This window comes from Ranitomeya imitator, chromosome 7, assembly GCF_032444005.1.
Source record: "Ranitomeya imitator isolate aRanImi1 chromosome 7, aRanImi1.pri, whole genome shotgun sequence".
In the NCBI taxonomy this organism is placed as follows: Eukaryota; Metazoa; Chordata; class Amphibia; order Anura; family Dendrobatidae; genus Ranitomeya; species Ranitomeya imitator.
Genome location: NC_091288.1, coordinates 33,633,925 through 33,649,237, shown reverse-complemented (window position 1 = coordinate 33,649,237; position 15,313 = coordinate 33,633,925). Strand labels below are relative to the sequence as shown.

General features: G+C 45.3%; 1 protein-coding gene across 1 annotated transcript in view; it reads right to left on the bottom strand.

Moving 5' to 3' along the window:
* Nucleotides 1-1,881: 1,881 nt before the first annotated feature.
* PSMD14 (proteasome 26S subunit, non-ATPase 14) overlaps nucleotides 1,882-15,313 on the bottom strand; it is a 100,858-nt gene continuing 87,426 nt past the window's right edge. The window contains exons 7-11 of the mRNA XM_069733038.1: nucleotides 11,577-11,684; nucleotides 7,427-7,501; nucleotides 6,591-6,716; nucleotides 4,343-4,405; nucleotides 1,882-2,514 (exon numbers count right to left, since the gene is read on the bottom strand). Of these exons, the coding sequence (XP_069589139.1) occupies nucleotides 2,416-2,514; nucleotides 4,343-4,405; nucleotides 6,591-6,716; nucleotides 7,427-7,501; nucleotides 11,577-11,684 (471 nt within the window). The 3' untranslated portion in view covers nucleotides 1,882-2,415. The remainder of the gene's footprint in view (nucleotides 2,515-4,342; nucleotides 4,406-6,590; nucleotides 6,717-7,426; nucleotides 7,502-11,576; nucleotides 11,685-15,313) is intronic.

Sequence of the window (15,313 nt, the reverse complement as noted above, 5' to 3'; positions counted from 1 at the left end):
GCTGTACATGTGCTGTGATGTCTTTGCTCTGCTGCATGACCATCCGCATGTGCGGTCCCTGGCTGCCGCTGTGGAAACTATCCGCGGGATGCGAGGAACTCTGCAGCTGGTGCATGACTTTCCACATGTACAGGCTAGCAGTTGCTGCCAGGTGCCCTAAGCCACAGTTCCTGTGCTGTCTGGGCTGTAATGGTTTGTTTGTGCTTAGGGTGCGCGCGGCCACACCTACCATGCTTTTATTAGGGATTATGGTTTGTGTGTGCACCTGTGTTGCTTCCTCAGCCTATTGCTGAGGGGCAGCTCCTACATAAACTCCCTCTTTCCTGTTGGGCGTTGCCAGAGCATTGAATTGTGCTTCAGAGTCTTGCCTTGTGTGTTAGGTATCCAGCTCCCGTTCTGTCTGCAGTCTGTTCTGGGAGAGCGGATACCTGTCTTCCGCCTGTTCTGGGGGCAGAGTACCCAGATCCGTTAGTATCTTGTTTTTCTGCCTGTTCTGGGGGCAGAGTACTGAGATCCGCCTATCCTCGAGGCTACATATCCAGTCCGTTTGTTCTTTCCGCCTTTTCTGGGGGCAGAGTACCCAGATCCGCCTATCCTGGAGGCTGCATATCCAGTACCTGATCCTGTCTGAACTGTGTCCTCTGTGTTATGTTCCTGAAGTCCTTTTGTGTCTGACACCCCATACCCAGTGTCTGAACTTCCTGGGCTCATCTTTTAAAGATGGAGTCCAGTGTTCTTGCTGAGCTCTTACTATGCTGTGCTCAGCCTGCTATGCGGCGCTAACCCAGTCTGGCCCAGGTCCAGTCCGGCGGTGCTTGCACCATCACGCTTGAGTTCCTTCCTAGGTCCGATGCCCAGAGCCTGACGGCCGTAGCTAGGAACCCGATGACCACCGCTGCCTGGTCCTGTGCCATCTGTGTCCCAGCCGATGACTTGGGCTGCCTCACCAGTGTCCCAGATGTCTATTCGGTATTCCTGATGCCCTGCCTGTGACCGATGTCCTGATGTATTTGATGACCTGGGATGCCACGTCAATGTCCCAACTGATGACCCGGGCTGCCACACCAGTGTCCCTGATGTCTATCCGGTATTCCTGATGTCCTTATGTCCAGTCTGTGCCCTGATGTCCAGTCCATGTTGATGTCCTGATGTTCAGTTTGTGTCCTGATGTCCAGCCTGCATCCGATGTTCCACCAGTTCCCCGGGGTCCACCCTGTGATGACGTCTATCCTGGATCGGTGTCAGATGTTCTCCTGCTGAGCCTGTGCTACACCCAAGGCCTGAGAGAGGCCATCCTAGTAAGCTCGTGCCAGATGGCCCTGGACTGCATCAACCCGTGATGACCCCTGCCATCGTCTGAAATCCGTCTGCTGAGGTCGGTGTCTGATGTTCTCCTGCTGAGCCAGTGCTGCGCCTGAGGTCTGAGAGTGAGGCCGTCCTAGTATGCCTGTGCCAGATAACCCAGGATTGCATCAACTCGTGATGTCCTCCTGCCTTCGTCTGTTATCCTGAGACGTGTACCCTACTCTGATGTGTAGAATCGGGATCCTGACATTATGTTTTGTTTATGTCATACCTGAAGTTGTGCGGTGTAATCTAGTTCTGCACATTGCCATCTGCTCAGCTGCCATAGACCCTGCTCACTGCCCTTCCCTAGTCTGGGTAGGTCCAGGATACTCTGTGGTCCAGTGGGTCCACATTGCGTTCCCATTTGGGACGCTCGTCCACGTCATCATGGTTTGGCGACGTGGAGGCATCGGCGCGGTCGCAACCGTAACAGATACTCTGCTTAAGTAATGAAAGAAAAATAATTTCTTAGCTTATTTTACAAAAACCTGGAAAACCCTTAAGACATGTTTTACAAAAAATACAAGGAACTGGAAAGGTGTAAATGTATTTTTATTATGCAGCGACAGTAGCAGCATGGATTTCCCAAATATTAAATGCAGACTTAATACAAGAATGTTTAAAGAAATTTGTAGTCTGTAACGTCCCTGACATTTAGCAGTAGAAGTAATTATGCGGGGAGTTGGGGAGGTGTTACTGTGCTGCTCCCAGGTCATCACCAGTGCCAGATGTCCCCATCTGAGGCTGCAGTTCATGTTCTTGGATGTCTTTGACCAAGGTGAAACAGTTGATAACTGGTACAGAACGAGCGTTAATTCCAGCGGCTCCGGATGCATGCCTGATTCGTGTCCATATAACCCCGTTATGTACAGAGAATTTCACCAGAATAGGTTCATTTCATAATAAAAGAGTCAACGTCAGGAAATATATCAAAACCAACCTCAGAAATGAACCTGATTGCAACAGATACAAAGTATTATGAAGGAACGTGACCGTCTGGAAGGCCGACTGCGGTCTCCATACATAAACAACTTAAGCAAAACAAAAGATGCGCGCTTCACGAATCCGCTATTTAAATACGACTGTGTCCAACATGGCTGCTAAACACTGGATGATGTTTGAGGTCATAAGAACATCCACATGTTCCTCCAAGTGACGTTTGGGATCCTGAGAGTTGAAAGAGAAAAATATAGTCAACATGGTGCATGTAACTTTTGGCATATCAAATTCAGATTGGCTGGGCTCCAGGTGCTGAGCTCCCAGTGATTGCTTAAAGGGGCAGAAGATGGCTGCACAACAGAGTCTGAGAACCTAGATGAAGACAAGTGTTTCTATTCCATCATGTTAATGATCAGTGGGGGTTTAAGAACTAGGACACCCAACAATCCAAACTTTTGACAAGTCTCTTAAGAGGTCTCAAAGTTTTGCGAAAGTAAAAGTTCACTTTAAGTTTGCATTTAGATGTCTGTATCAAACTAAACGGGTCATCTAATTACAGAAAATGGTGATGTTGACTACAAAGCTAATCAACTCAAGGGCTTGGAAAAAGCAAAATGGTGTCAACAGAAGTTAAAAAGTGTCATAGATTCCATTTTTTTGTAGCAACCTTTTGTTTTCGATGTCTGCCCCTTCTACCCTCTCAAACTGCAGCATCATACCCCTCCTGTGCCCTCTACTCATAGAATATAATGCATAGGCTACAGCATGGAAACTGCAGCATCATACCCCTCCTGTGCCCTCTACTCTCTCATAGAATATAATATATAGGCTACGGCATGGAAACTGCAGCATCATACCCCTCTCCTGTGCCCTCTACCATCTTACAGCATCTAATACATAGGCTACAGTACGGAAACTGCAGCATCATACCCCTCCTGTGCCCTCTACCATCTTACAGCATCTAATACATAGGTTACAGCATGGAAACTGCAGCATCATACCCCTCCTGTGCTCTCTACCCTCTTCACAGCATCTAATACATAGGATACAGCATGGAAACTGCAGCATCATACCCTTCCTGCGCCCTCTACCGTCTTACAGCATCTAATACATAGGCTACAGTACGGAAACTGCAGCATCATACCCCTCCTGTGCCCTCTACCATCTTACAGCATCTAATACATAGGTTACAGCATGGAAACTGCAGCATCATACCCCTCCTGTGCCTTTTTACCATCTTACAGCATCTAATACATAGGCTACAGTGCAGAAACCGCAGCATCATACCCCTCCTGTGCTCTCTACCCTCTTCACGGCATCTAATACATAGGCTACAGCATGGAAACTGCAGCATCATACCCCTCCTGTGCCCTCTACCGTCTTACAGCATCTAATACATAGGCTACAGTACGGAAACTGCAGCATCATACCCCTCCTGTGCTCTCTACCCTCTTCACAGCATCTAATACATAGGATACAGCATGGAAACTGCAGCATCATACCCTTCCTGCACCCTCTACCGTCTTACAGCATCTATTACATAGACTACAGCACAAAAACTGCAGCATCATACCTCCCTCCCCCAAACCATAACAAACAGTTTCCCTAGCACTGGTGGCTTTATTGATCACAGCATATAAAATCTGCTGGTTGTCATTGAATAGAAATGTTTATTTTTACATTCCGTCTGTAAATCTTTACAGATCTGCAGATTGGCATTAGTATGGGCAATCCTGCGTGATCTAAATACAACAATCGCAGACGGATCGTCCTTCCATGCACTGAAAGATTGTGTCAGGCTGCAGACGTGCGTGTCGGTCTCGGATTCTACAGTTTTCACTATGAATGTAAATAATTTTTCCATTCACGGATAATCAAATCCTGAAAATAACGGGGAACTGAGAGAAAATTAGAAAGTAGTTTAACACTTCATTCAAGAGAAACCCTATTCACAACCCCCCTAAAATTGGTAACAAGCTGGAGATGGAGCTGAAAAAAAACTTCACTGCCACTATTAATCTTACGCTTCCCGTGGTGGCGTACAGAGGTCACCTACCTGTTTGCCAACGTTTTTAATGGCAAGCTGCTCGGGGGTCATCTTATCTTCCTCTTCCACAGCCTGAAAACAAGTGGGGAAAATTATTTGCAAAGCTTAAAAAAAAAAAAAAAAAATGAAAATAGTGATAGGAGAGGTGTGCTACAGCAAGCGGCCCACCGGCTTCACATGGGTATCTGAGCGGTCACACTCCTTGGGGTGAACCCTCATTGTGGAAATAGGAAGCGGTCCTAGAATTGGGATCCACATCCCCTGCATAGACCAGTAATGTCAGTCATGAGACCACCTCTAAGGCGATTCTGATCGGAAAATAAAACCTAGAAGGTTTCCAACCTCTCACTTCAAGACGTAGCCAAGTTCACAGTTACAGACAAGTAGAAATGTTACAATATGAAATGATGGATGTAAAAAAAAAATAAATAAAAACACAACACACATCAGCGTTCTTCTGTAAATGCATAGTACGTTTCTCTCCATATCGTTACATTTATCTATAGCCGCAAAATAAATATGAACGTTGTGTTCCTTCCTCTGGATTTCTACAAGCTTTCAATTAACAAAATGTGCACCTATCAAATTGCAGAAAAAAATAAAGAAAAATTTTCCTCCCGCCTAATGCAGACAGACAATGAAAGCATAAAAAAGAGATGTCACCTTCATGTCTCTCAAAAGCTACATGGAAAGCGTCTGAATGCCATGCCGGACCCCCAATCCCATCCACTGGCAGCAGCCACATTAGAAAACAAGGACTGAAGTGACAACACATGCTACAGGCGCACATACTGATCAGAGACCACCGCAGGAGACCCCAAACACTCGGCTGATATATATAAATGGGATTAATAAGCAAACCGAGAGGGGGAGTACAGACAGAAGGGGGTGGGGGGGGGGGGGGGGGGGGAAGAGCGCAGGCCGAGAAGGGGATGAGGGAAGAGCCCAGGCAGAGAAGGGGATGAGGGAAGAGCCCAGGCAGAGAAGGGGATGAGGGAAGAGCCCAGGCAGAGAAGGGGATGAGGGAAGAGCACAGGCAGAAGGGGGGTGGGGAAGAGCACAGGCCGATAAGGGGGGTGGGGGAAGAGCGCAGGCCGAGAAGGGGGTGGGGGAAGAGCACAGGCCGAGAAGGGGGGGTGGGGGAAGAGCGCAGGCCGAGAAGGGGGGTGGGGGAAGAGCACAGGCCGAGAAGGGGGGGTGGGGGAAGAGCACAGGCCGAGAAGGGGGGGGTGGGGGAAGAGCCCAGGCAGAGAAGGGGATGAGGGAAGAGCACAGGCAGAAGGTGGGTGGGGGGGAAGAGCACAGGCCGATAAGGGGGGTGGGGGAAGAGCGCAGGCCGAGAAGGGGGTGGGGGAAGAGCACAGGCCGAGAAGGGGGTGGGGGAAGAGCGCAGGCAGAGAAGGGGATGAGGGAAGAGCACAGGCAGAGAAGGGGATGAGGGAAGAGCGCAGGCAGAGAAGGGGATGAGGGAAGAGCGCAGGCAGAGAAGGGAATGAGGGAAGAGCACAGGCAGAGAAGGGGGATGAGGGAAGAGCGCAGGCCGAGAAGGGGGGTGGGGAAGAGCGAAGGCCAAGGAGGGGGTTGGGGAAGAGCGAAGGCCGAGAAGGGGGGTGGGGAAGAGCGAAGGCCGAGAAGGGGGGTGGGGAAGAGCGAAGGCCGAGAAGAGAGGGTGAAAGAGCAAAGGCCGAGAAGGGGGGTGGGGAAGAGCGCAGGCTGAGAAGGGAGAAAGAGTGCAGGTCGAGAAAGGTGGGAGTAGGAGAGTGCAGGATGAGAAGGGATGGGGAGGGGGGTGGGGAGCGTAGGCTGAGAAGGGGGGAAAGCAGGCCTTAGGAAGGAGGGTGGAAGCGCAGACCAAGAAGAGGAACACCGCGCCATTTTACCCACTTCAATTTAAATGAGAACGTAAAGTTTCCCACCAACCCCTGAACTGGACCGTTGGGAGTAAATATTGTACTTTAAAGAATATAGATCACCTCCCAGGACATATATACATATATTTTAACTTAAAATTGGGCTCCATTAAAACTGTTGCACCGTTTGGCTTGCGTTGGCTGTTCGTTTCCCTGCACATTGCTGCTTGCAGAATGAGATAACAGAGTATCTGACAGCAGCCATAGACCGATAACCCGTCTGCTGGATCGGGTCCTGCTTATTGATCCGTACTAACTCTATTGATGGCCTATTTATGGACTAGGCGATCCATATAAGCTTCCATATGTACTTAGGTGGACAAAGTCCTAAAATTAGTACCGGATACCTTATTATAATTCTTGGCAAGCTCTAACATCTCCTTCACCACCGTCTCATTGAGTTTACAGTGTTCACTGTAGTCTTGAAGTGTCAGCCCCTCCATCCAGCTTTTCTTGTGCAAGTTCAACAGCATCTGCATAAAAACAAACAAATACCTTTACAACACTAAAGAAAGCAAAAATGTTGTTGAAGTAATTTTAATTCTGACAAAATGAGCACAAAATGACCAACTAATTTTACACCACATCACTGTGCAGATGACGGGGCGCCATTTCCGACAGTCCCATACACAATGAAGGCAGTGGAGGGTGAACATAAACCCCTCTGCTCCATTCAGGATGGGGCTGCAAAGCCTGGTGGGTTCTGGAGCTTCGTTCTCAGGATCACTGGGGGTCCCAGAGATCAGCAAGTTGTCCCCTGTCCTATGCATAGGGAATAACTTATTATCTTGGGAATAACCCTTTACGTTGTAGAATTGTTGGTCTACATGACGGCGCTCACAGACCAACCGTGAACAAGTCAGACGTCCAGACCCCGATTTATGGCCGGCAGTAGATACTGTGTACATCGGCCTCTTGGCGTTCATTTCTATAGGATCAGATTTTCATTTTATTTACCAAGCAGAGTAAAAATGTAGACTCCGATTCTGCGAGTCCGGGACCAGCAAACCCTACCGGACGTGATCCAACGACTTTTTATAGGATTATTTCAGATAAATGCAACGTGGGACACAACCCCTTAGAATAAAGCAGCGCACGTCGCTCTGCACTTTTCACATGGTTTTCTGTAGCGGGATGAACACGTACCCAGATAACACACAGTAACGGCAGTAGGAACACTCACCTTCTGTTCTAGTTCGTTCTTCCTGTAGTTAATGGTTATAGAGTAGTAATGTCTGTTCAGACCATGAATTAAAGCCTACGGAAAAACAAACTAGCATCAGATAAAAGGTTACATACATACATACATACAATCTCATTTTCCTAGAGTTCAATTGTTTGGTTGTTGAGACTCATTCGACTTTAAGATTAACCCTTTAAGAGGGAATCACTCCTGAAGATCAACCCCCTCGAACCTCATATATAAGCATGAAGATCTTTGGAAACCAAATCCCTGACACTTTTAGATCTTCCATCTGTTGCTACATTCGAGTAATTTGTGATTTTTAAAATTTCATGTGTAAAGTGCTTTGGGCATGACGAAGCACTTAACGAGGTTCAGTCTCAAGCACCAGCCTCTAGGTGCCGATATTGAAATTTATGTGGTTAAAGAACTGCGAATGGAAACTAATTGCTGCAGTCAGAGGCAGGTTCTGGCTGTACAACACTGCCAGCGCCTAAATGATATGGAGCAGGCTCAGCTCCTGATCCATAAGCCTGAACCCTACAGATGACGATTGTAGCATACACTACTAATAAACTTTCTCTTGTTTCTGGGTATTTGCCTGCTAGACATCTATATAAAATTAATGCACAGTAAACATATCGCTAAGAGAGAGAGGAAAGAAAGAAAACTGGAAATAACTTTCCGGCAGACCTTTTACAGCCTAATTACTGCCTTTTAGAGATCACAATTATGAAAACTAAGAAATAAGACTAATTATTTTAACATGGCGAAAGCAGGCGCTTGTTATGTTCAATTAGCAGAACCTGAGGTGCGAGGGTAAAAGGGCAGAACGGTCTCAACCCTTCTGAAAGATAATGAAGGAGCGAAATGTTTACGCTGAAGGTCATTATCTGTGGCTAAAGGGTCCGGTGTATTGTATTCTCTGGAAAGCAGCAAGTATGGACTTGTCCGGCCTCACTTAGAAGCGTAAAGACAATCTGTTCTTATGAGGACGAAGCAGAAAAACACTACATTTATAGAAACTAGCGCAGGGAATGGAGCCCGACTACGGCACTTCATGCTAATCATTTCATCTACGTGATGGCAAGAAAGAAAATTGCAGAAAACAAATCCTAAAAAATGAAGAAAAAAAATGAAAAAAAAAAATTGCAAGGACTCCAAACTTCCAAAAAATAAATGGGATATCGCCAGACCTCAACAATAGCGTGAAAGCCACAAATCCCCCGACGATGGGCTCCATCTACAACAACACAGGTTTAGGATTTCAGCTCCGGCGGGGAGGTGTTATTAGGCCACTAAGGAAAAGGATTACCTAATTTTAATTTTCTGCTATACTGAAAATGTCCAAAATACAATAAAAATAATAAATACTGTGATGTAATGTGGGAACTTATAATTTTTATACACTACGGAATATTCTAGAGATCAGCGATTATGACAATGTAAAAGGATAGTAGTTAATTATGTGTTTGACTATATACTTTCTTCCGAAAATGCTTAACCCTTTTTCTATGGCTGTGCAATAACTCAGCAGCTATGAGGTAATGACAGCTGATTAAAGGGTTATTGTCATCATGATAAATAGATAAAATTGGGGGAAAAAAAAAAAAAATCAGAACTTTGCAATTTACTTTGTAAAAAAAAATAAAATAAAAATCTATCTCCGCTCACAAGGATGGATTTTTAGTTTCATTGTGTACTGCTTGTTGCCTAGGTTACCGGCCTCTTCAGCAGCCTATAGGAGGTGGCAGGTGTACTAGGCGAGGACAGCTCGGTGATATAGAGATTGTAAGCGCTGCTCTAAAGTTGGACAGATCTCGCTAGCAGCACAGGAGAGCGCATGATTGAGGGCCGATGGCGCACCCATGCTGCTGGCCAGAACTGCCAATCAGGGGCGCGCCTCTACAGCGGGCAGGGACTGGTGTACTCCTGAAGACCACACTTCCAACAAATGAGGCATTAAACTAATATACAATAGCTATATACATGCGATAAATATAGGGCTTTTAGTCAGAGCTGTGATCTTTCGCGATAATTAGAAAATCTCATGGTTACCACTGCATGCCACCTGGGAATGGGTATGAATTCGGCAGTGTGCACCCCAGGAGCTCTAGCTCAGAAGTTCGGAGTTGCGTCAATTGCAAAATGTAAATGCCACAAGAAAAGGATTTTTGTTTCACAGCTATAAAATTATTATTTTGGAAGCTAACGAATTGAAGAAATAAACTTTAAGCGGCACTTAGGTGGTGGAATGGAAGGGGTTGAACTAATGTCATCTTCACTATGTGAGACAGTAAAGTAACCAGTTACGGAATGGAGTGGGTTAACAATTGATAAAATAGAGGCGGGGTGTCGCTGTGCCCGGTATAGGGGTACAATAAACAGCAAATAGTTTGTTACCTTTATTCACAATTTACAGAGACTTGAGAAAAAGGTGCCTGACAGTATTGGTGCCTAGAGAGCCATCAAAACGTAAGAGGAGCTAAAATCCCTAAGAGGCGCATTCCCATCTCCAAGATCCTATTCCATTAGCAAATACTTCCAATTAGAAATGTAGACTAGTTCTTCTGATTTGCCATGTCGCTTACCCCATGTTGGGCACTGTGGTAGTTTAGGTATCTATGGTTGCGACCACTCATAGTGACAGTTTGTCCTTAGTGGTCGTAACCATGGATACCCAAGCTACTGTAATGCACTGCACATGAGGTAACCAAAATAGTGAATCAGAAGAACTATACTACATTTCTCATTGGAGGCAATAGCTAATATTACTATTACACCTACTAGATATTGGGTTAGGTTCTTGGATATGGGAACACTTCTAATGAATTAGGGGCGTCTTACTCTATCGCACCCTTCATCAAGACTCGTGTTGAGGCATCAGAGCCATACAAGAACATATTGCCCGGTCTCTAAACATGACAGTAAGAGGTGGGCTGGAGTGTCTGCCTTCACACCTGGTGGAGATGTAGAACATAATGTCACTTTTTTTGCAGCAGCTCTGCTTGGTCTGGCTAATTGTGTTAAGAAATGCATAGTTTTTGCCACGATTTCACAAAAAAATGCAGCACAAACATTGCAGTTTTTTTTATGATCAGGTAAAAAATAAAATAAAAAATGCAACACTGCCGTCACGTGTGAACGCAGCCCAAAGCTTCCATACACATTAGACTAAACTCAACTGAACCCGCCGATAGCAGGCGACACTATGGGGCCTCCCGACTCTCCTCTGACGGATGAGCGCAGGAAGAGAAGGATCCAGTCTTCGGAATATCAGTGGCAGATCCTTACGTTGTCTGTCAGCGGCTCTCATTGAGAACACAGGAACGCGCTGCCGAGCTGAGCATCACCGAGTATGGTGGAAATGGGAGAGCTGTTGGCTGACCCATCACTTGACTCACATTCATCTAATGTGTACTAATGGGGGGCTTTAGACATCCCCACCTATCCGCTGCTACTCCCTCGCTAGCTAGGAGTGCTAGACTATCCGGTGGATTGATGATAAATGTCCACGTGGGCCAGTCCTCTAAATCATAGGGATTATCCATGACTTCTATATTGACTGCTGTATAAATTGGACGGAGATCGGACTGGCCGGCGGTTCTCCCAACCCAAGCGTGACAGCCTCATATATTTCTATGCAGCTGAAACGCTTGAGTCGGGAGAGTCGTTGGCCAATCTGAGCATTGTGGTCCGATTTATTCGGCCATCATTATCAGATCGGATGGGATCCGCCACCCCAACCAATTAGCGGTCTGCAGCCGGATGTAAACGGCGTATGAAGCCGGTGCACCACAGCGCCATATACTGTGTAGTGGCTACACTCTGGTACTGCACCTTCGCTTACAATTCACGTCAACTTCTAAGCACAAGTCATCAATATACAAGTCACGAATAATCAATTTAATTTGTAAATATTGCAATTTGTATACTTTTCTGTTTAGGCAGACATTATATGCTATTACATTTATTTTTTTGGTGCCAATCCATAGTCCACACCTCTATTGCACTGCAACAAGTTGACTAATAATAGTCATTTTTTATATATTTCCATGCAAACGTTGACAACAGTGATCTCTCATGTGTGAATACATATTTGCGTCGGCGGCGTGCCTAATTTACCGCTCCTTTGTTCTCGTTGACCTACCTGTATAGACGGCTTGTTCAAGTGCCCAAGGTTGGAAGTGGTTTGCCTTGGTTCGTGTCCCAAAACCATCATGTTGGCATTGATTAATCTGAAGGCGTCAATAACAACCTGTAAAAAAAAGCAAACAAAAAAAAAAAAAAAAACACAAAAAACTGTCACGTCAATTCTTGCTCGGACTCTAGAACTGAACAACAGTGGTCACTGCGCGATCCGCTTGCTGAAATCTTGGCGCTGCTCCCAACACATTTAATTATAATATTAATAAAAACCGTCCCCCCGCTGTGTGAACCATCAGGACACTTCTCTCGTTCTGGAAGGAAAAAAACATGAAAAAAAAAAAACAAAAAAAAAACAAAACAACAACTCAAATAATGGAATTTTTTAAATCCATATATAGAAATTAGTATGGATAAACTGATTTTTTTTTTTTTCGACGGAATTATGGTTGATTCTTTCTGCAGAGGCGACACCCGAGCGCCGTCTTATCTTCAATGTCAGCGAGAGGCTCAACAAGAAAGTGAGCACAAGCTCGGGGAGCGGGACCGGGCCCAGTCCTGTCACATCAATTACAGAAGGAAGATATGTGACATGACAACAAGATTATAGCCAGCGAGGAACAATTCTCCAAATCAGATGGCTTTCAGAAATTCTGGCCAATCATGTCTATCTGCTGACAATCTGGTTTTTATTTTTTTTTGTTGGCCGTTTTCCCTAAATACCAATGCAGCCCTTACAGGACGGAAAAATCTCGTCTCCTAAAGTACAAAGCCCTACAAAATATAACCGAGAAGGTCAAAAAGTAAAATCAATCCCAAGAACAGAAAGTATTATATTAATACCGTCTAAAGCTACGTTCACACTTGTGACAACGCTAATCTAGCTGTCGAAAGGATCAAAACCTCAAAAACCCATATAAAAGTCAATGGGGCTCAATGAATATTGACCCAGGGTAGCTCTCGTGGCTCTATGGGAACATTTGCTTTTTGGGGGTGACTTTGCATCCAGAGGTATGAACAATATCGTCACACCGGCTCTAACAGTAAGCGTGGTGGTAAATCTCCTCGGATTTTCACAATGAAATTCTAGCATAGTACGAAGATGCAGAACAACCCTGCCCGTGCCAAAGCAGTCTGCGATTCTTCGGATTCTGGATTCCAATTTCTTGTCATCTTTGTGCACATGATTGGTCTCCCACAGATTTGAAAACCTTATGTACAACTTTTGGACGTGCTCCTGGTTTATCTGCTTGGAAATGCACCATTAAAGCGGGGGAACAATTCAGAATTTTCTTTTCAATGACTTCTCTGAAGTCATTATAATGTAATGAAAGAGCGTAAAAAGTACCATGGATATCGCCAGTAGGGTGGGCAATAACTTATAGGGGGGTCCTTACATCTGCCAGCTCTGTTTGGCTGCTATGTATGAGCACAAGCTCTCCGGGGAGATTGTACTCGGACATCAGATTACAAGGACAGAAAGACTGAGAAGAGGCAAGATGGCTATTCAAGTTCATAGACTGGCTGCAGACCTTCATCTCAATCCTGGACAATCCCTATAAGCTTTCTACTTCTTGATAGTGACATGGACATAAGCAGAAAAACTGACTGACAAATGTTTGTATAGAAATCCTCTGAGCTTCTAATCTAAGCATGCTCCGATAAGAGGAAAAATCATTGAGAAGGGCGGTGGAGCAGGTGAGCTGTGATTTCACCATTTGCAAATGGAGGATCCTGTGTTATCTACTGTATATAGAGGTGTTATCAGTCATTGTACAGGAGGAGGTGAGCTGTGACATCACCTATTGTGAATGGTGGATTCTGTGTTATCTACTGTATATAGAGGTGTTATCAGTCATTGTACAGGAGGAGGTGAGCTGTGACATCACCTATTGTGAATGGTGGATCTTGTGTTATCTACTGTATATAGAGGTGTTATCAGTCATTGTACAGGAGGAGAAAGAGGAGATCATCTGTGTAAATGGTGGATCTTGTGTTATCTGCTGTGTAAAGAGGTGTCCCCTGTCATTGTACTCCTGTCTGTGAGGATACATTTGTAAAGGATAATTTGTGGATTAAATCCGTGCTGCCACAATGATACAAATTCAGATATATTGAAGAATTCTGGTGGTTTATTCAACGCGTTTCAAGGTCTATCTGACCCCTTCATCAGGAAAATTACCACAAAGACATAAATCATTGTGGCAGCGTGGAATTTAATCCACAAATTATCCTTTACAAACCTCTCTGAGAAGGTCGCGTGGGCGGCCCGTGGATCTGCAGCAGCTGATACACACATGCTTTTGCTTTATGCCATCAGGTGAGCACCTCCTTGTTAAAAACTACAATTAATCCGAAGGATAAGACTATTTGCCCTATTTTATCTCCTTAATTTACTTGTCTGTGAGGATAATGAGACCGCTGAAGAGTCTTCAATAAATAACAGGTAGCAGTCTAGTATAAGGCCTAGTATGTATGCAAGTACCTAAAGTCCCAACATCTGACCAATCTAAGGGTATGTGCACACGTTGCAGATTTGGCCCTGCGGATCCACAGCAGTTTTCCACGCGGTGTACAATACCATGTAAACCTATGGAAAACCAAATCCGCTGTGCCCATGCTGCGGAAAATACCACGCAGAAACGCTACGGTTTATTTTCTGCAGCATGTCAATTCTTTGTGCGGATTCCGCAGCGTTTTACACCTGCTCCTCAATAGGAATCCGCAGGTGAAATCCGCATAAAAACCACTAAATCTGCGGGGAATCCGCAACGTGTGCACATACCCTAAAGGTGATGCTAGGAGTTGTGGTTTTACAACATCTGGAGAACCACAAGTTGCAAAGTCCAGATCGATGCAAAGGCTGCACTTTATAAAGAGTCACTGTGGACGAAGAACAAGTCTTGGCTCTTTCTACAATACACGGTATTGCCGTCGCTAAGCTTTAAGATCCAGCGACAAAAACATGAAGAAAAGTTAACAGACTGCACAGCATCAGATCTCGGGTGCACAATTTAAATTTAGACAGAGCTCATGATATTAGTCCCATATGTCACCATCTATGACAGAGCCCAACTCTGTACAGAAATAGCGCTGGGGAGAAATAACAGGCAGAACTTTGTAGAAACATCTGGACATTAAAGTCTTCTGCAATAATTAATACATTACTAATGTTAAATAATGTAACTCTACTCTAACATTATAATGTGCTAGTATATAGATAAGCCATATGCCTAGCTATATACTCTATGCCTATCTGATCGTCGGGCGCTTGTTAGGTCTCCTGAATGGACCCTACACTGTATAGTAGAGCAAAAAGATCCTGGTCCACATCAGTAATGAGGTTACTAATAATGAGGGGTGCTGGGGATGCCACAGGGAGCAGGAGGTCCAGTGTCCAGGGGGCCACTGACTACCAACATGGCTACTGAACCAAGACCGTGCTAATCTTTTTGCTCAACTCTACTGTATCCCCTCCTGGGCAAACCCAACACCGCACCTGTACATTTCAACCAAACAAAAAGTGCAAGAACATTCCACTAAATGAACAAAAACATTGTACCCCACATTACACGTCAAGGGTCTTTTATGACCCCTCTCCCACCCAATGCTTGGCGATGTAAGGCCTGCATGCATCTGCTCCACCATAGTAACCCATGATAAGTCGCTCAGGGAGGAGATGTGATGGACGGACACACCGGGGGCTCCTATTCCAGGACTGCTCTGGAACCAGTGAGCGTT